This window comes from Solanum pennellii, chromosome 11 (genome assembly GCF_001406875.1).
Source record: "Solanum pennellii chromosome 11, SPENNV200".
NCBI lineage: Eukaryota > Viridiplantae > Streptophyta > Magnoliopsida > Solanales > Solanaceae > Solanum > Solanum pennellii.
The window spans coordinates 21,876,986-21,897,791 of NC_028647.1; the positions used below are offsets into that span (position 1 = coordinate 21,876,986).

Sequence of the window (20,806 nt, forward strand, 5' to 3'; positions counted from 1 at the left end):
TTGAAGTGTGGGTTAAGCCCAATGGTTAAATTCGTTTAGATGGTTTAATATGAGACATATTATAGACTTCATATGAGATTATGTTCCTATACTATGTATGTGAAATAAAAGTACAAGACTATGTAATCTTCTTATACGAAGGGTCTATGTGTGTATATATATATATATATATATATATGTATATATATATATTATGTTTAGGCGAGAGCTCTAAGTAAACCTCAATGTAGAAGTAACCGAAAAGTTCTAAATTTTCCGCATTTTTATGCTATGAATTTAATGATGAATGCTAAGCGACTAGTCTTAGTCCTCTTTGAGGATGACGACACTAGTTACGCCTAGGGGGTGCTCCTCGGATGTGACACCCTTGTTCAAAAGTCAATAATCTTTGTTTATGAACATTTGCCTTCAAATCAAGCAAAATGGGGTCTTGGTCTTGCTTTTCTTTTCGCCTCAGACACTAGTGATGATTCAACCCCATTAGTCACCACTATTCCTCCTTCTGTGGAATCCATAAGTCTGACTCCCAGGCGTGCAAGTCTATAAAACATCTTTAGCTCACTCCCTCTTTTCTTCTTCAACATGGGCGGTACCACCCATTGACAACCTACTTAAGGCATCAACAACCACATTAGCCTTACCTGGGCGGTAAAGAATACTCATGTTATAATCTTGAGTAAATCTAACCACCTCCTTTGTCTGAGATTGAGTTATTTCTTAGTGAACACATATTGGAGGCTCTTGTGGTCAGTGAATATGTCAACATGAACACCATACAAGTAGTGACACCAGATCTTCAAAGCAAAAGTTACTGCAGCCAATTCTAAGTCATAAGTTGGATAGTTCTTCTCATGAACCTTCAACTGTCTGGAGGCATAAACTATAACCTTGCCATTCTGCATCAACACACATCCCAAGCCAACTCTTGATGAATCACAATACACCACAAAACTTCAGTACCCTTTGGTAAAGTCAAAGACGCAGCGATAGTCAATCTCTTTTTCAACACCTGAAATCTTTTCGCGCAATCTTCAGACCATTGAAACTTGACTGTCTTTTGAGTTAGCTTGGCAAAGGAGATGAGATAGATGAAAACCCTTCAAAAAATCTCCTATAATATCAAGCCAAACCCAAGAAACTCCTTATATCAGTTGGAGATGTGGGTCTAGGAAATCTCTAAACTACGTCTATCTTCTGATTATGAACTCTAATCCTATCACTGGAAACTATGTGGCCCAAAAATGTCACAGACTTAAGCCCAAACTTGAACTTGGAGATCTTGGAATATAGCTCTTTATCTCTCAGAGTCTGAAGAACTATCATGAGGTGACTAGCATGATCTTCTTCACTCCTTGAATAAATTAATATTTCGTTAATGAAGACGGTGACAAACAGATCTAAATAAGGTTTGAAAACTCTGTTCATAAGATCCATTAATGTTGCAGGTGCATTTGTCAAACAAAAGGACATAACCAAAAACTCATAATGCCCATATATTTTTCTAAAAGTTGTCTTTGGAATATCACATTCCCGAATTTTCAATTGATGGTAGCCTGATCTGAGATCAATTTTCGAGAAGCAAGAAGCACCTTGAAGCTGGTCGAAAAGATCATCTATCCTTGGAAGCGGATACTTATTCTTGATGGTCACCTTATTCAATTGGTGGTAGTGTATAAACATTCTAAGGGATCCATCTTTCTTCTTAACAAATAAGACCGGAGCACCCCAAGGTGAGACAATTGGTCGAATGAAGCCTTTATCTAGCAAATCTTTCAATTGTTATTTAAACTCTTTAAACTCTGCTGATGCCATTTTGTATGGCGGAATAGATATAGGATGAGTATATGGAATGATGTCTATGCCGAAGTCTATCTTTCGGGAGGGACTCCAGGTAGTTCATCAGGAAAGAGTTCTGGAAACTCACTAACTATAGGAACTGACTAAAGGAAAGATACCTCAGCACTTGAGTCATTAACTTGGACTAAGTGATATATACACCCCTTGGAAACTAACTTCTTTGCCTTTATGTATGAAGTGAACGACCCTTAGGCACTACTGAACTAGTACTCCACTCTATGACTGATTCATTAAGAATATGAAACTTGACAACTCGATTTCAGCAATCTATTGATGCATAAAAGGCATGGAGCCAGTCCATACCTAGAATGACATCAAAATCTACCATGTCTAACTCTATTAAATCAGCCATGGTACTCTTGTGACTGACGAAAATAGGACAATCACGATAAACTCTTTTTACTAGAATGGATTCACCAACAGGTGTGGAAACACTGAGTGGTTCGCTAAGTTGCTCAGGGGTAATATCAAAGTTCATAGCAACATAAGGAGTTACAAAATATAAACTTTCTCCTGGGTCTAACAATGCATAAACAGTAAAGTCAAAGACTCGTATCATACCAGTGACAAAATCTGACGAATCTTCCTGTTCTTGGCGATTATTGAGAGCATACAAGCAGTTTGTTCTTCCGCCAGCACCAGAAGTAGCTCCTCTAGGTGTAGCCTTGTCTGGTGGAGTCGATCATGATGACTGAGATCTATTACTCCCATTAGCACCGCCTTGCTTGTTCTTAGGACATTCTTTAATGATATGCTGGTCTGACCACACTTAAATAACCCGCGGAGCGTTCACGGCAGATGCTATAATGATTCCTACCGCACTGGGCGCATGCAGAAGATTTAATAACTCTTGCGTCATTTCGCCACACTACCATGTGAATATGCAGGCTTAGCTCAGGAGTTCTGACCATGATACTCAAGTTTATCTCATGGTGCATGTGCACTAGCAGATGATGGTGCAAGCCCATTCTATTTTTGAAATGGTGGATGATTTGAACCACTTTTTTGCTGCCCAGACTCATTCCAGTCCTAACTTTCTGATTTCTGTACTCTTCTTTATTCCTACGCTTCTCTTCCTCTACCTGCTGCACATAGACCATTAACCTTGAAATGTCCATGTCCCCAATCAGCATGGCAGCTCTGCCTTCCTTTTTTGATGCACGACCCAAGCCAGCAACAAACAAACTCATTCTGCTCCTCATGTCCTTCACCATCTAGGAGCATAGCGAGACAGCTGGGTGAACTTCAACCCATACTCGTGCACATTCAAGAAGTCTTGTTTCAAAGTAAGGAACTCTCGTACCTTGGCTTTCTTCAGCTCCCGGGTAAAGAACCTCCCAAAGAAGGCTTTTTTGAAACAAGCCCAACTTGGATGTGGTGCATACTCACCTTTAACATCCTTCCATTGATGAAACCAGGTTCTAGCCACACTCTTCAGTTGATATGCACCTAACTCAACCCTTTCAGTATTGACCATATGCATCACCTTAAATACCTTCTTCAACTCTTCCACAAAGTTTTTCGAACCCTCAGTAGTACTTGATCCGGTGAAACTTGGGGGATTCATCCTCAAGAATTCCCGAATCCTTGAAGTGTCAGCCCCTTCTTGTCTAGCTCCTCTTTGTTTCCCGACTTGATTGGTTACAACTTGGCTCAACATCTGGATAGCCTCACGAAACTCAGCACTGGTAACCTCCCCTTGAGGTTGCACTTCAGGAGCATTGGGTAACTCTTTTTCCTCAACATTTCTTTTGGCGGGACGACCTGACTGGCCTTCTTGGAGGCATGTTAATCTTTGATACACGCAAGCATGAATTAGAGAGAGGCTTTTAGAGAAAAACTCTAACGCACGAAAATAATATGAAAGAATTGAGATATTCCTAAATGTTGTAGCCTCCTAATCATAGATGTAGCACAATTCACACCGATGACTAAGACTCTATAGACACAACTTCTTAGACTCCCTAGGATTCTTGAACTTTGGGCTCTGATACCAAGTTTGTCACGCCCCAAGCCTACAGCCTGGGCGGGACTCTCATCCAGTGACTATTACTGGACTCAAGCCAACCCTTGGCCTGACTTACTTAACTCAGCGGCAGACTTAACTTAACTTGAACAATAAAGAGCAATTTGAAGGGAAAATACTCAAAAAATGTAATAATCTAGCCAAAATGGCACTTGAGTTTCAAGATAAAACATCTGAAATGTAAGATAAAAGAGACATCAAACTGAACAATCTAACTGACTATCTTTCTATGAAGCCTAATGAACTAAACTAGAAAGCAATAAAATGGATCCTCTGGAAAGCAACGAGGCTCGACAACTGACTATAGAGTGCTCAACTGGATCAATGATGCGCTGGATGTCATCCTCGTTACATGTGTCTGCATCATGTTATGATGCAAGCCAACTGACATAAGTACATTGAATGTACAAGTATGCGAGTTGGAATGCTAATGACACTAAAGCTTGAAAAAAAGTGAGAAAGAAGACTTACCTTGGCTCTGTTCAACTCATGATTTACTAACTCTTCTCCAATATACATGCAGTTTAAAAGTAAATGCAATATAAAGAAAAACTGACTGAAACACGTTGTAAACTCTGAGTGTATAAAAGTATACAAATAATATCTGAGATGTATGTAAAAATACAAATAAATGATGTATATGAAAATACAATACTTTTGTGGGAGATTCTCTAACCGACAACTATCACTTAAGAGCTACAGTGGTGATACAACGTTACTCGGCCCACGTTGTCCGACCATCTAACCTTGTTAGAGTATAGAACCTAAACTGCCTAATGGATACACTAGTATACTGTGAAAAAGGTTCATCTAAAAAGTATGACCCTCTTCTAGCCATGATGACTACATGATTTTAATGGAGACTTGAGTTAATAAGAACTCGCATCCCCACATCGATGCTCAATACTACTCCTAAAATATATACTGGATCTTATGTTTTAAAACATACTTATTCTGTAATTTGACATTAGTGCTCAAAACTTAGCTTTTCTTAAAAAGCTCTCTTGGAAATCATAGTTTTCCCTGCTTGTTTGAATGTGAAAATATTTTACTTCTCTTTGGGAATACTTAGTCCCCATATACTTTGAAGAAAGGAACTTCAAACTTAAACTCTTTACTCTTTGCTTGTCTTATAGCTTGAGCCTTAAAACAAAGTTTAAAATGTTTGTTTAGGATTCTAGAATCTAAGAACTTACTTCGACTTGCTTCTTAACTTATAGACTTAACTCTTAAGTTCTTTGACTTTGATCCTAACTTTCCTTAAATTGGATTAAGGATTCAAGGATCATGATATCATGTTTATGGATGATTATATGATGTTTAGATGCACTTTAGAGTGTTGGAATCAACTAGGAATTATAGTTACATCACTTAGGAACTAGTACAGAAAGATAGGGAAAAAACGAGGTCTCCAGGTGGCCTTGGCGCTCTAATAGGCGCGGAGCGCTAGATCATGTCGTACAGACTCTAGTCTTAGGCGCTCTGGCTGGCGCGACACGCCAGTGGTTGTCAGACAGAGCCTGCCCTGAGGGGATCTGGCAGGCGCGGCGCCCTAGGGTGTATCAAACTGGACCTCCGACTTTTCTTCTCTGATTTTCATCTCTAAACCTCCTAAACTTCCACGGATCTTCCCACAAACACTTAGGATAACTACTATACTCAATACCCAATAGTTTAGACTCGTAAAACGATCCGGAAACACGAATCAAAAACACTAAAGGTATTCTACAACCTAACCAATAGGGATTTAACAATTTGTTCATCAAGAAATTCAAGGTTTATCATCCAATCTATATAAAACTTGATGAATTAAACATACTGGTGTGTGGGTGAACGAACCCAACACAGAAAGATCTCACATACCTTAAAGGGATCACCCCCGACGAAATCCGCGTAACGATCCTTGGCAATCTTGAAGAATTCTTGATCTTCTTCTTCTCTTCTTTTTTCTCGTAAGCCCTAAGCGTCTTAACTTTTCTAAAAACTGAATTGGGAGTCGGTTTTACCCTTAATAAACCCTTAAAATGAATTAGGATATACTAGGGCCAAAAAACTACTTTACTACTAAATTCGGATTGGACTTTGTTCAGTCCTACAACCCAACTTCAGAAAGGCATAACTCCCTCACACAACATCGAAAATGTGCAAACTCGGCGCTGTTGGAAAGATCTTCCCTAGGGATTTCCAACCACATAAATAACTCACCCTAATCCCTTCTGAGCTGAAAGTTATGACCGTTTGAAATTGACAAAAAATCACTTTTAAAATCTGGAAATTTTTCTCATTTCACTTTTTATTTCAAAAATGATTATCTTTGGTTTCCTAGCTTATTCTTAGTTATTTCAATTTATGGGATGTTAAGAAAATGCTAATTAACTAGGAATATTTTAAAGGGAAAGATCCTTTTCGCCAGGAAATTTTACCGGGATGGTATTCTACCTATGTTATTTCACCTTTGGAAAATGCTCAAAAATACCCTTAAACTATCGGAAATAGCTCACATATATTTTAAATTATATTTGGCTCAAAAGTATCCTTATGGCAAAGTATTGGGTCATACTTATCCTTCTAACTAATAGAAGTATGTTAAGTGTCACGTGGACGCCACATTGACGTCACATAAGCACCAAACAACTCCCATCTCCACATAGACTAATAAAACCCATTATTACTAATTTTTTCCTCATTTCTCTAATATGATTTCCCATCATTTCTCTCATACGATATTTCCTTAGTTTTTAACGTGGATAAATTTTATGTCATTGTATCTTATTGTGAAGAAATGCCTCCTCCCTCTTGTTAGGCTCAATCTACAATGCAGAACTCTAAAACCAGATGGATATTGTACTAGTGCAGTCACATTATGACACTGAAACTATCATCGGTGGAGGAGAAACTGTTAAAGGAAATGAATTCAACAACTATATCTCCGGTTGTCTATTTTTAAATGAAACAAATCATATTTCCCAATTGTGAGTGGAACCCGACCCGTATGTAGATGACTACTGTAATTTCCACGACAAAGTAGAACTCTTGAGTTATGCAAGTATATCAAGAGAAAATACAAACAAAATGGTGTTGTAATGTAATATATGGAAAGAGTCTAGCTATTTGGATTTCAGAGCCCTTTTAGTTTGTTTCACTGTCAAGGAGCTATGTAGGACTGGCTAGGCGTCGTAATGTAATCTATTGAGTTATTTTCCCCAGTAATTTAGAGTCTTGAAACTCTCCAACATAAATCCCCAGTATGATTTTTCACATCTATAACCTCTAAACATGGTTAAAAACATGTTTTCCTATTTTGTTAGTCATGGTTTTTCAGTTATGGATGGTAATAATTTTGTTTCAATGTGATTAAGTTTCACTTAAGAGGGAAAGAAGTTCATGCTTTGACCAGTCATCTTTCAGGAACTACTAAACATTGAAAATGCTATAATAAAGAACTAACAACGTATGACCTAATACTTTAAGGGGAAATCGTATGAGAGAAAGAGGGAACTCGTATTACAGAAATGAGGGGGAACTATTTGTGAGATGGGTGAATTGTATGTTAAGAGAAATGAGGGGGGAATTAGTAATTAGGGAATTTATTGATCTACGTGGAGGTGGGAGTTGTCTGCTGGGAAAAATGATAGAAATCTCACCTTTAAGTTCTCTTATTACCATTATCCCCCATTCGTTTTACAAACCACCAAAATTCCTCATTTTACGCATCAAATTGATATATCAGCGCATCAAATTAATGTATCTCACATATCAGATTGATGTATCTCGCGCATTAGATTAATGTATCTTACATATTAGATTAGTGTATCATGTATAATGTACATCAGATTAGTTTATCATATATGATATGTAATGTATACTACTTAACGATTCAATTTGTTTAAAAAGAAATAAGATATTATAGTCTTCTAAAATTTTTAGCATTACCCTATTTTGAAGTGTAATAAATATTCCTAGAGTGTGGCATTGAAAAGGACAAAAAAAAAAAAATAGAGAAAAATGTGATGACACTATTAAATACATATCGTTGAGATTTAGAAATTTTATTAGGAATTAAATGGAGTAAGAAGATATAATTAAAGAAATTTGCAGGCGGTAGTTGTGGTTTTGACTGTAGATTTGAGTTGGCAAAAGAGAGAAGAGAAGAAAGGAGAGAGTCAAGCATGATGTTAGGAAACAAACAAGTTGTGTTGAAGAATTATGTTGAAGGGTATCCAAAAGAGAGTGATTTTGAGTTACGAAAGTCAATGATAAGTAGCGATATTCCACAAGGATCAAAGGGTTTGTTTGTGAAGAATCTTTACTTGGGTTGTGACCCTTATATGCGCCACAGGATGTCTCATCATATATCCGAGGATGTTCCTTTACTTGCCTCATTCAATCCTGGTTCTGTAAGTCCCTTTTTTGATTCCTCATCTTAATTACTTGTCACAATTTATCATCGCATTTCAATTTTAGGTCATTATTGGACTTGGTGTGGCAAAAGTTATTAAATCAGCAGATGCAGATTTTGAGGAGGGGGATTATATCTGGGGAATGACTGCTTGGGAAGACTATACTTTGATTCTTAATACTAATGGACTTTTCAACATCAAATACACCGATGTGCCTCTCTCATACTATGCTGGAATTTTAGGTATCAATTTCCTATTTACTTTTCGTCTAAAATGAGTCATACATATTTGTGTCGACTAATTTTAAAGTTAAATTATTACAGGTATGCCAGGACTTGCAGCCTATATTGGTTTTAATAATCTATGCTCCGCTAAGGAAGGGGATGTAGTTTATGTCTCGTCTGCAGCAGGAGGAGTTGGTCAGCTTGTTGGACAATTTGCGAAAATGAAAGGTTGCTATGTCGTTGGCAGCGCTAGTACTGATGAAAAGGTAATATTTCACTTTTGCTTTTATATGCAAGTGCCCATTATAAATCATGTATTTTGCAGGTACATCTTTTAAAATCACAACTTGGCTTCGATGATGCTTTTAACTACAAACAAGGAAATGATCTTGCCGGAGCCTTGAAAAGGTTCATACTGCTGTGATTTCTTTTATGGCCCAAGAATATCTGCATTATTTGTTCTTTTGACAATAAGCTTAGATTAGATCTTATTTATAAACAAATATTGCATTGTGTATTAAGAATAATATATAGAGAAATACAATTTTAAAAAGCAAATCATTATATTGACTGTGGCAATAAATAGTTGAAAATACCCTCTTGGAAGCTGATTCTTCCCCTTTCATGCGCCTTAAAGAGAGTGGCTTCACACTCTTTGCCACATCAACATCTAGGAAGGTCATGACTGTAAAATTATCAAGTTCAAGGGGCTAACTACACCAACATAAAGTTTAGGTGTGCACCAAATAAAACTAAATCTACTCTGCCTATATAAAAGGGTTGTAGTTGCCGATTCATATGATTGTACCCTTCTACTTTTCATAATTAAAAACTCTCTACTTCTTCCTCGGGGAGTTAGGCTTAGCGAAACCTCATTATATTTTTGTGTTATTTTTTCTTTTTTATTTGTTGTGTGTGTGTTTGTGCGCTAGTTAACCCATGATATTTCTGTAACAATAGCAAGGGTTAAGATGACTTCATCATTTTCAACAAAGTATGAAGTAGAGAAATTCAATGGTGGATCTAGTTTCAATCAATGGAAGATTAGAATGAGACTGTCACTGTCAAGGGTTATGAAAGACAATTAAAGAGGTTTTTCTGAAGAGACGAAAGAGCCAGAGAAGACAGACTTTAAAAAGAGGACTTTGAGTGCGATCTTCTTGAGCATTATAAATGGCCTTCTTTTGGGAAGTTGTTGAAGAAAAATTTACCACAGTGACATGGAAGAAGTAGGAAAATATATATTCTAAGAAATTGCTGATAAATGGTCTCTATCTGACAAGGAGGTTGTACAATCTCCATGTGAAAAAATGCAGATTGGTTAAAAACCACCTTGGTGAGTTTAATCTAATCAGAGTGGACCTTAAGAACATAGATCAAAATAGAGAGTGAGGATCAGGCCTTGATAATGTTATGTTTCTTACCATCATTTTATGATACATTTGTTGATACGTTGCTATACAAGAAAGGCAGTATTTCACTAGATGAAGTTAGTAATGCACTAAAATCTAAAGAGTTTTATGAAGAGCTTTCAGGATAACAGGTTTGATGGTGAGGGTATTATGAGTAGGGGAAGAACTTAGTAGAATAACACCATATTTAAGTTTAGAGCAAGGAAGCAGAAGTGGTATGAGTGCGCCGAGCAGACTCACTATAGAAGAGATTTTCCTAAGCTTAAGGATAAAATAGGGAAGTAGAAAGTTGATCACTCTGCAAATATTGTTGACACTTACTTAGACACTAGAACCAATTCAGACAATGACCATAAAAGGGAAGTTTACAATTGTGAGTTTTAGTCACAGACATAATTTCTTGGTTCTTGATTCTGGTGCAACTTATTATATGGGTTCATACAAGAATTGGTTTGCAACATACAAGCAAACGATTGAGATTGTCTACTTTTGCGATGATACTCCGTTAGTAGTAGAGGAGATAGGTAATTGAGAATGTTTGATGATATTATCAGAAACATTGAGTGTTGATATGTTCCTCGAATGAAGAATAATTCAATTCTCTCTCAACTTTGGATGATTAGAGATATAACTTTCATTGAGATAATGGAACACTGAGAGTGTGTAAAAGGTCCATGGCACTCATTAAGAGTAAGCTACATTCTAGATAGTATTATCTTCAAGCCAGTGTACTTGAAGGGGAATCAAATGTAGCTTCTCAAAGGAGTGATCTGAATTAGTTGGGGGAAGCAAATTTAGCTTCTCGAAAGAGTGATCTGAATTAGTCATAGTTGTGCCAATTGGACATGGTCGTACGAGTGACAAGCAATTTTCTTTGTTGAGCAAGCGAACATTGTTGGGTAGCTACAAAAATCAAGCTTCGAATTTTTCTGAGTATTGTATGTTTGTAAGCAAAAAAGGGTGAAGTTCAACGAGAAGGCAAATAACAAGACCAAAGACAAGTTATAAATAGGCTATTTGCCTATTTCTAATTCAGAATAAGATAAGTGGGTAGTTGGTTGGTGCTATGGGCGAAGAGACTGAGTCTCTTCACAAGAATCAAACATGGAAGTTTGATTCATTGCTTAAGGGACAAAGTAAGTAGATTGCTAAGGGGTTTGTAATGCGAAGAAAGTGTGTACACATGATAATCCGACTAATATGATGACCAAAGTAGTCACCACTAACAAGTTTAGGCATTGCCTACTTGATTGGTGTGTGCAGTATTTAGTAGAGCCCTTTCGAGGGATAAGGGCATGATAGAGAGATGGTGTTCCTGTTGATAAAGAGAATTCAAGCCAAGGGAAAGATTTGTTAATGATGCATTGAATTTTTCCCTTGAATATATTGTAGACATTAAAATTTTGTGGGACTCTACAAGATGCGTTTAATTCGAGTTGAGACTCTACAAATTGTGTTCAACTCAAATTATGATTCTTGGAGGCTACTCAACCCTAAACCCTAGTTTATGCCTATATAAAGGATACTAAATTCTCTTAAAAGACATCTCAAAAATTCCATAAAGAGATCAAGATCTCGAAATATTCCACAAAAGTCATGGAATATTCATATGGAGAGGTCAAATCTAAATCATCCTACTTCGAGAAATACGCCACTAACGGCCCTCGAATCATGGATAAATCTTAGGAGGGGGGAATCAAGGGATCAACAGACTTGTACTCACACTCTTGATAAATAAAGTTATGTTTCTTCAAATTTTATTTGTGTGGTTTATTTATTTTTCATATGTTTAAAATTTGTTGCAAAACAAATTGGTAGCCCCAGTGGGACCATGTGCCTTCGTCACTTCTCTCTTAAATTAAATCTGAAAATCTGAAGTTGCAAAGGTGGAAGAATGAGTACTTCAAGCCTCGTCTTTGAGTTTCATCAAGTCTACACTCGACTACCTTGAAGCAGGGTCAAGGGACATTTGTAGATATAAAATTTTGTGGGACTCTAGAAGATGTGTTCAATTCGAGTTGAGACTCTACTAATTGTGTTCAACTCAAATTAGGATTTTGGAGGCTACTCAACCCTAAACCCTAATTTATACCTATGCTAATATAAAAAGTACTAAATTCTCATATAAGATATCTCAAAAATTTCATAAAGAGATCAAGTTCTCGAAATATTGCACAAAAGTCGTGGAATATTCATATAGAGAGTTGAAATCTAAATCATCCTACTTCGAGAAATACGCCACTAACGTTTAATGATCCCAAACAAATTTGAAACAACAAAGTACTTTTTGAAACGGTTTTCGATTATATTGTTAACTGAATTGAACTACAAACTAAGCTAATTACGGAAATAACAGAAAATGGAAAAGTCGAATAGTAGCTCCATAGCTCGATAGATCCGTAGAAATAGAAAAGAGATAGAAGAGATTTAGAAGAGATTGAGGATGAAGAAATTGGATAGAAGGGAAGAGATTTTGGAGAAGAAGATACCGTGCAAATTCATGCCCTCTCTAGTCTTTTAGTTTGTTACATTTATCATTTTATCAATTTGGCTGAGTTGGCAAGTCTGAGTTGGCAAGTCTGAAAATCTCAAGCTATGTTATTCCCCATTTTTTAACAGAACTAATATCGCCTAGTGGTAGCAGTGGATTGCTGTGAATCTTATCGCTATACAAATATTCAAAAGATACGAGTTCTTGATTTTGAAATATCGGACACAATGGAAAATGAGAATTAATTTCATATATGAATTTTTAACTTAATCAACAACATAGATTTTATTTTATTTATTTATTTTAGGAGTTAATATCATTCAATTTTAGGAATAAATAGTAATTATTTTGTCATGGTAAATTTTAGTTATTGAGAAATTTAGTTGAATGATTTTATTGACATAAAGACTTAAGTTGAGTGATTTTTTTGATACAAAAGTCTAAGTTGAGTGATTTTATTGGTACAAAATAAAGTTTAATGACTTTTTTAGATAAATTCTCAAAGTTCAATGACTATTTGAGATATTAACTCTTAAATTTGGTTAGGTTAAGAATAAAATTATTTTTCTGTGGAGGGACATATTTCTTCATCTATCTCTCACTGCAAAATGAAGGGCTTTCCAGTCTTCAGAGCGCATTGATAAATGTTTAATTAATTATCACATTTTATGAGTCTGAAACATGTAATTTAGTCTGTCTTTGAAATGATGTGCTTCTCTAACTGTGTCTTTACAACATGAAGGCATTTCCCCAATGGTATTGACATTTACTTTGAGAACGTTGGAGGAAATATGCTGGATGAAGTGCTTTTGCACATGAACCTCCGTGGTAGGATTGCAGTTTCTGGGATGATCTCTCAGTACAATTTAAAGAAACCAGATGGTATCCACAATTTGTTTTGTCTTATCTCAAAGAGATTACGAATGGAAGGTTTTTCTGAGTTTGACTTCCGGCACAAGGTTCCAGAGTACCTCGAGTTTGCTATTCAGCTTATAAGAGAGAAAAAACTGCTTTTTGTAGAAGACATTGCTGAGGGTTTAGAAAATGCTGCATCAGCTTTCGTTGGTATTTATCATGGGCGAAATGTTGGAAAGCAGATTATTCAAGTTTCAACTGACTGAGAACTTGAAGAATTTGGGTGAAAAACAAAAAAAATACCGTGTTTCATTTATCCTTGCTATCAGACATTGTCAAAGCAATATGCTGAGGATATTGATTTAGTCCTCCTTGAGTAAACTGTTGTATTATTTATTTTTTGTGGTGAAAACGTTGCAGAGTGTATTTTTTTCATTTTAGAAGCACAAAAATGATAATTTATTTAACTACGGAAGTAAGTGCTTAAAGGCTAAGATTGGCATTTGTCTCCCATGTAATAATTGATTGAAAGATCATATGACAGTAGACAGTCTTGGTCTCAAATTGTATGCTGTGTGCTTATAAAATATTAGATAACTCAGTTTGGTTAAAGTGACAATTTTGAAACTGAAATGACTTTTCTAATATAAGAGTATTACTCCAGATGTATTTGCACAGTTGACAGTCCACCTTTGTTGAAAAGTAGTGTATTTTTGTTTGTCTTTACGGTGAGAAAGTGCAGTCGTGTGTGGCTGTGGATTATCAAATAGAAATATTAAAGCATAATCGATATAACAACTATTTTTATTCATATATGTCTTGTTTTGTTCTTGTATAAACTTGTCCAAAAACAGAATAGACAAAAACCTAATAGTACTTTAATAGTAATCCAAAAGTTGCTTCACTTAGGGGAATAGAGATGTGAAGAGAGTCTAGGTTCCAAGATGACAGGAACAGGAAACTTTGGATGTGTTGTGAGCCCATATTGTTCTTCCACACTTACGCTTTCTGTATTCACACCTTGAGGTAATTTCCAGTTGAATCCATGTAACATGTTGGCTAAAGTTGCTCGGATAACCTTAAGTCCTAGACTATAGCCAGGGCACCTCCTCCTCCCTGAGCCAAATGGCAAGAAGGAAAAGTTATGTCCATCCATGTCAATGTCCTTTTCTAGGAACCTCTCTGGGAGAAACTCTTGTGCTCTATCCCAGTACTTGGGGTCCCTTCCAATGGTCCAAACATTCACCAGAACAGTGGTTCCTTTCTCTATGTCATAACCAGCCACTTTACAATCTTCAATAGCACAATGTGGTGCTAGCATAGTTCCAAGAGGATGTAACCTTAGTGTTTCCTTGAGAATTGCTTCAATGTACGATAGCTGTGAACAATCTCTCTCTTCTACCCATCTCTCCTTCCCAACAACCTGGTCAAGCTCTTGGATTGCCTTGTCAATAACCCTTGGCTGTCTAAGAAGTTCTTGAAAAGCCCATTGCAGTGCTGCTGTCAAGCTATCTGTTCCTCCAGTTAGTAGATCCTACCATAGTAAAAGTAAGGTTAGAATTAAGACAAACTTGAGAAGAAAATAAATTAATTAACCTGCATTAATCCTTTGACACAATCATCTGTGAGTTTGACTTCCAAAGTAGGGTCTTGAGCCATCTGCAACAAGACATCCACCATGTCCTTTGGGACAAATGCATTCTTCTTAGCCCTGTGGTCATCTAGTACAATGTTGTGGAACTTATCGAAAGTTCTTTTCAAAGCTTTCATTTGTTTCACATACCCCTGCAGGTCCAAGAAACTGAGCCATGGAATCCAGTCTCCAATGTTAAAAGCACCATTAAGTAAAAACCATTGGTCTACTAGGTGCTGCAAATCTTCCACCCTAACTGTTGATTCCCCAAAGTACTTGTTGCTCAAAACCATCCTTGTCATGCTGCATAGGCTAAATCGTGACAAATGGTCTTTCAGAAAAAATGTCTTTCCAGCAAGAGAATTTAGCTGGGAAATAAAGGTCTGCCTTTCTTCAACACGAATGTACTCAAACGAGTCTAGCCTTTTTGGTGTAAATATCTCGTTCAGGTAAATTCGTCGTGCTTGGCGCCAATAGGGACCATACAGTGCCCATGTCATGTCACAATAGTTATAGCTTGTATACTTTCCACCAGCTAACAGAGGACGGGAGGCGAAATTTGCATCATGTATTTTAAGAAACTGTTTTGCCATTTCAGCAGATGATGCCACAAGAACTGGCCTGGACCCAAATTTTAGCAGCATCAGCTCTCCATATTTTTTGGAAAGCAAGTCAAAAGATTGATGCGGGATAGGACCAAGTAGGTTCAAATTGCCAATGATGGGCCATGGTTTTGGACCCGGTGGTAGCTTCCTGTTAACTGGGCGTCGACAAGTGCTAACTTTACAGAGAAAAGCTAATACAACTACTCCTGCCAAGGCTACAAAAACCTCCATGTTTAATTTTTGTGATGGATGATGACAAGTTTATTTATTTTGTTTGTGAAGTATGGCAAATATATTTATAGAACAGTAGGTGGGATTTGGAGTTGCACAGAAATTGAGACTTTTGACTATGTGTAGCCAATTTCTACGGACTGAAAATAACCCTCGCTTGTAATAAACTTATGTTAAATCATACAACTATGTAGCACTAAGATTTGAACATTTTGTATTATAATTAGTTTGTAGTTTCCTCGAAACTCTACAGCAACGGAAATTAGTGACCGTTGAATATTATTGCAAGGAATTAAGGGGTGGGGGTCGAGGGTATGGGTGGGGTTGTGGGATGAAAAACAAAATTTGATTAAAAATACTTTTAAAAATAAACTTTTAATTTATTTTTTTTGGAGGCGAGGGTAGGGGTGGGGGGTGGCAAGGGAATGGATTGGCGAGGGAGGGGAGTTAGGGGTTAGTGCGGGGTAAAAAAAAAATACAAAAATTAAATTTAGAAATATTTTTTAAAAAACAAGCTTTAAATTTATTTTTTTTTAAAAAAATTGTAATTTAAAATTGGTAATGTTTTGAAAAATGTGTTGCTTAATTTTTTAAGGGAAATAATTTTCTTTAACTTGAGAAAAATAAGTTGATTTGAAAAACATTTTCCAAAATATTTACCCAACCAAACATGAGAAAATTGGAAAATATATTCCTTCGTACCAAACAAACCCTAAATATATATAGATTTTTTAGAGTAGTTTGTGATTTGTATCCTAATATAAACACCTTTTCTGATTTACACTTCAGGCTATCATTTTTAATGGTTTGCACTTTGCACCCTATATATCTACTTAGATTTTTGCGAAGCTATAAAAAGTCTCATTTTTTTAAATTGAAATCAGCATAAATAGGAAATTACAGATTAACAAAACATAAAGTGATTTAAATTAAAAATAAAAGCAATATTAAATACAAGTTATTTGTTGCTTTTTCCCCCATGAAAATAAAGAATAATTATTTGTTGCTAGTACTTTTATTTTATTTCATGTTTTTGTCTCTAGCATTATTATTCCTTGGACTAACGAGATTAAGATAAGTCTCTTCCATTTTGGCCAAACATTGTTGCTTCCAAACAATTGGTATTTGTGGTGTTTAACTAGTGGTGCTGGGATAGATGCTACTCCATCAATTTATTACATCTTTTCTTCTTCTAATTTTTATAAGTTATGCCAAGCAAGTCCAAAATTTGTGGTTCCTCTTCTTTTTTTTTTCTTTTTTGTTTAAGTGTAACTTTTTATTTGGAAGTCAATAAAAATGTTTCTTTCTGTCTTTATTTTACTGACTTTATACGTGTATTAAGAAAGGAAGTCCAGAACATCTTTTCTATTGTTGGTAGAAAGTAATGTAATGTAATTATATTATTATTATATTTTTAAATCCTAAAAATATATGCTAATTTTTCTATAATCTTTGTAAAAACTGTAAAAGGATTTTTTTAATGATATTACAACGCACTAAGAAGATTAGGTTGCAAAATAATAATAAATAGGAAAGTTACTAGAATATTGTGTTTAAGACTTTAAATTACAAAATAAGAATCTACTCCTTTTTATTTACAAGACTAGTTTTTAAGGCTAGTTTTCCCCTGTGTAAATTCTTATAGATATATTAGAATAATTAATTTTCTACGAAATGGTTTGAACTTTGGTTAGTAATTAACATACTTCTAATGAAATCACAAATGACTAAGTTGAGCCCACATAAAAAAACTTACTACAGTCAGAAATTTACAGAAAATTAAATAATTACAATAGAGGAAAATACAAAAAATAAATAGAGAAGAAGAAATACAATATTTCTTAATTTTTTTTAATCATCATCCATCCGTTCATTCATCTATCAAAACATGAACTCCCTAACTGTAACGATCCAAACCGTCGTTATTTAGGAAAAACAAAACTTTGAGAAAACGGTAAGACCACTGTCCCGCCAGGGCGGACCAGATGTCAATAGAGCTGCAGCTCCACATCAGTAAGTAGTTGCCAGAGCGGGATAGGTGAGGAAGAATGTGAATAACGTGAAACTTTATTTTCTCATTCTTCCCAAAACACCAAATTTAGACAAGTCACCGTAGAAATACTCAAAAAGATGCTCTGAGTTTAGGGAAAAAGGATAAGGAGATTTCTAGCATAAGAAGGTTGATATCTTGTGAACTTTTGGTCAAATTTACCGTCACAAAGTTCAGAAACAAAATCGAAGCCATAATTCTATGCAGCTGCAAGGTTTATTAATTGAGTAGTTATAAATTTGTGCTCACTGCATAGTATAATGGTAATCAATAGTAGGATTTATGCATAGGCCTTCGCGCACCAAATAAAGGATGATTAAATTATAGGAAGAAGCCACATACGGTGAACTAGGGGTATGTTATAGTTGTGATATCATGTTGTGTGATATATGTTTGTGTAATGACGCTCAAAATGAAATAGGTTTATCTAGAGCCTCGCATGAGTTTTAAAGGTTATTAACATGTAAATAAAGTGTGTAGCAATAACTTGTAATAGTCATTTTAAAGAGTTCAGAAGTGAAATCAAAGGACGACCAAGACGTCCAGAAACTAGTCTTTTACGTGTTAGTATGTCCTTGTATGTTTGCCTTGTTTTTATGTGTGTTTTGGAGTGTAAAAATAGTGTAGGTGACCCTAGTGACTTAACAAACATGTCTAGGGTCAAAACGTTCAGGTATGACTCCCCGAGGACCACCCAAAGGGCCCCCGAGGAGGACCTGAATGTTGAAAAAAGAAGCTGCCAAAGGGAGCCCCTCACACGTCGCGCGCATGGAACTCAGTCTTCCCCCGTGTCGCGCGCCTGACACAAGGCTCACTGCCTCAAGAATTTTGTGAGGCAAAATTGGGAGCTACCTCCGCGACGCGCAACCACTTTCTAGATTCGGTTGCGTCGTTTTATAGTCATGATTGACATGTCTGAAAGTCCAAATAAGTATGGGGTGTTTTGGTAACTTTGGGAGTCGCTTATAAACTATTTTATGTCATATTTAACCCTTTTCCCAAGTCAAACCCCAATACCCAATTTTTCTCTTCCAAAATTCTCTCAAATCTTCAAGCTCAAACTAGAAAATGAATCTTGAGGTGCTTTATTCTCCAAATGTGTGGGCTTTTCTTCTATTAAGGTATGATAATCCTTGATCCTTAGTTAACCTTTCATCTAAGGAGTTCTTTTAAAGGTTTTCCAATGTGATTCTAAGGTCAAAATTGCTATCTTCAATCTAGCGATGGGTTCATTGTCAAACGATTTTCTAAGTCATTCTAATGATGAATAAATGTTTCACTACTGTTTTATGATGATTTTCAATTCAATTCCATGAAGAACCCATGATCCCCTTAATCTCTCAATTTAGCCTATAATGTGGGTCTTGTGATCTTGATTAGATGATGATTCAATTGTGATTAGAATATAGTGTATTGTTTAATCCTTGTTTTATCGATGTCAATTGATTATGAATTGTTGAGAATTCATCAATGGTGATCATAGCTTGGAGAAATGGTAAGTTGACTTAAATTCCTAATTATAGTATTGGAGTTGACACTGTGTGGTATGATCCTCTTATGGTGGCGGTGTTTACATTCCCATCTCTCTCCTATATGTTATGATCATGGACTTGAAGGCAATAGATGTAATATGAATTGTGGTTATGATGATCACAAGTATGAAGGTCTTGTGTAGTCTTCCATTCTAATATCATGCTATTGGTGTATTGATGATGTTTGTATATGTTAATAATCATGTTAGGCTTAGGTATGGTCTACATGATTAAGTGTGATGAATATTCTCGTAGAATGACCCCTACCTATACCCTATATGAATATGTGATCTTATTAGGAGTCTTGTATTCTAATGTTGGATATGATCTTGTCTCTTATGATATAATGTGGGTGTGTGATCTACATTCCCTAAATGTTCTATATGTGAGTTGTTCATGACTTGAGGGATTCATTGTACATGTGTTGTGATCCTTTAAGGGTGGTTCTTAAGTAACTAAGTTGTTGATCTTATGTGATCATGATGACCAATATGAACACATACACAATCCATGCATAACTATTAGTATGATATGTTTATGGTGTTAATTGAAAGGATAGTTCTCATATGCACCTTTATGTCTTCTTATGCATGAAAAGTATATGATTAGTGAAGTATGAACACATGTTGAACAAAGGTGCTTATGTGAAGGATTTCTCACATATGTATACACACACACACGAATATATGAATGAATAAGGTTTATGATAATCTAGTGAAAGCGAGGCTCTTGAAAGGTTACTCAATTGTACTCTAAACTAGACTCTATTATGAATATATTATGATTATGTGAAAGGACATTCTCAAATAATGTAGGTTCTATGATGAAAGTTCATTCTCATCATTAGAAACCTTTGAGCTATATGATGTATGAGGGAGCAAGTCCCTACAACCTACTTTATGAACTAATGTTAATTAAAGGCTTAAAGACATTTAAAAAGGGAGTTTGAGATTAGCACCAAGTGAACATGAAAAATGATAGTGGGGTCTTCACGTCTAGAAAGTATGGATTTCCACAAGAGAACCTTCACGTTACTAAGTTTGGGTTCCTAACATAGATGTTGTTTTATGAGATGGAAGCCTCCACGTTAGCAAGTCAAGGTTTCTAGTAGCATTCTCCTTGTTCCATAACTATGTGGCCCCGTGGATCTTAGCTTAGTGGATCCACTAGAATAACTATTATGTAGGTTCTACCTTGGCAAGTAGAACGCCTTCTTTCGGTGTGGGGTTATTTGACATCGGATTTCATGTAGTTCAGATGGACTATGTCGGTTATGGCTATGTCTCGCGAAAGTTAAGAAATGAACTAAGATAAGAATATGAACTCTAATCATAACTCCTTGAGAAGTGTACTTAGTATAGGTGGGACTATGGACCCTACCCATGCATTGTACTAGTGTACTTCAAGAAAGGATAAGATTGGAGCCTCTTATGAAGTGAAGACTTATGTTTATGTGTGATTCATATGTTAAGGTTGACTTTGCTTATGTC

General features: G+C 35.9%; 2 protein-coding genes across 2 annotated transcripts; one reads left to right on the top strand and one right to left on the bottom strand.

The window, feature by feature from the left end:
• The first annotated feature begins 7,905 nt into the window (after positions 1–7,905).
• On the top strand, positions 7,906–13,898 carry LOC107005150 (2-alkenal reductase (NADP(+)-dependent)-like). The gene is made up of 5 exons (XM_015203657.2): positions 7,906–8,280; positions 8,348–8,525; positions 8,607–8,773; positions 8,833–8,915; positions 13,153–13,898. Exons 1-5 carry the CDS (start codon positions 8,053–8,055, stop codon positions 13,529–13,531), a joined length of 1,035 nt encoding a protein of 344 aa, XP_015059143.1. The 5' UTR covers positions 7,906–8,052; the 3' UTR covers positions 13,532–13,898.
• Positions 13,899–14,051: 153 nt separating this feature from the next.
• LOC107003504 (flavonoid 3'-monooxygenase-like) lies at positions 14,052–15,913 on the bottom strand. The gene is made up of 2 exons (XM_015201847.2): positions 14,862–15,913; positions 14,052–14,799 (listed from the first exon to the last, which is right to left on the bottom strand). The coding sequence occupies exons 1-2, from the start codon at positions 15,732–15,734 to the stop codon at positions 14,167–14,169; spliced, it is 1,506 nt and encodes a 501-aa protein (XP_015057333.1). The 5' UTR covers positions 15,735–15,913; the 3' UTR covers positions 14,052–14,166.
• Positions 15,914–20,806: the final 4,893 nt, after the last annotated feature.

What these genes read in the sequence shown, in the direction of transcription:
- LOC107003504 (XM_015201847.2), bottom strand. Translation starts at nt 15,734, where the DNA reads ATGGAGGTTTTTGTAGCCTTGGCAGGAGTAGTTGTATTAGCTTTTCTC. An exon ending in GTGTCAAAGGATTAATGCAG is followed by an intron (nt 14,800 to 14,861) that starts GTTAATTAATTT and finishes TTACTATGGTAG; the next exon opens with GATCTACTAACTGGAGGAAC.
- LOC107005150 (XM_015203657.2), top strand. Translation starts at nt 8,053, where the DNA reads ATGATGTTAGGAAACAAACAAGTTGTGTTGAAGAATTATGTTGAAGGG. An exon ending in ATACTATGCTGGAATTTTAG is followed by an intron (nt 8,526 to 8,606) that starts GTATCAATTTCC and finishes AAATTATTACAG; the next exon opens with GTATGCCAGGACTTGCAGCC. An exon ending in CTTGCCGGAGCCTTGAAAAG is followed by an intron (nt 8,916 to 13,152) that starts GTTCATACTGCT and finishes TACAACATGAAG; the next exon opens with GCATTTCCCCAATGGTATTG.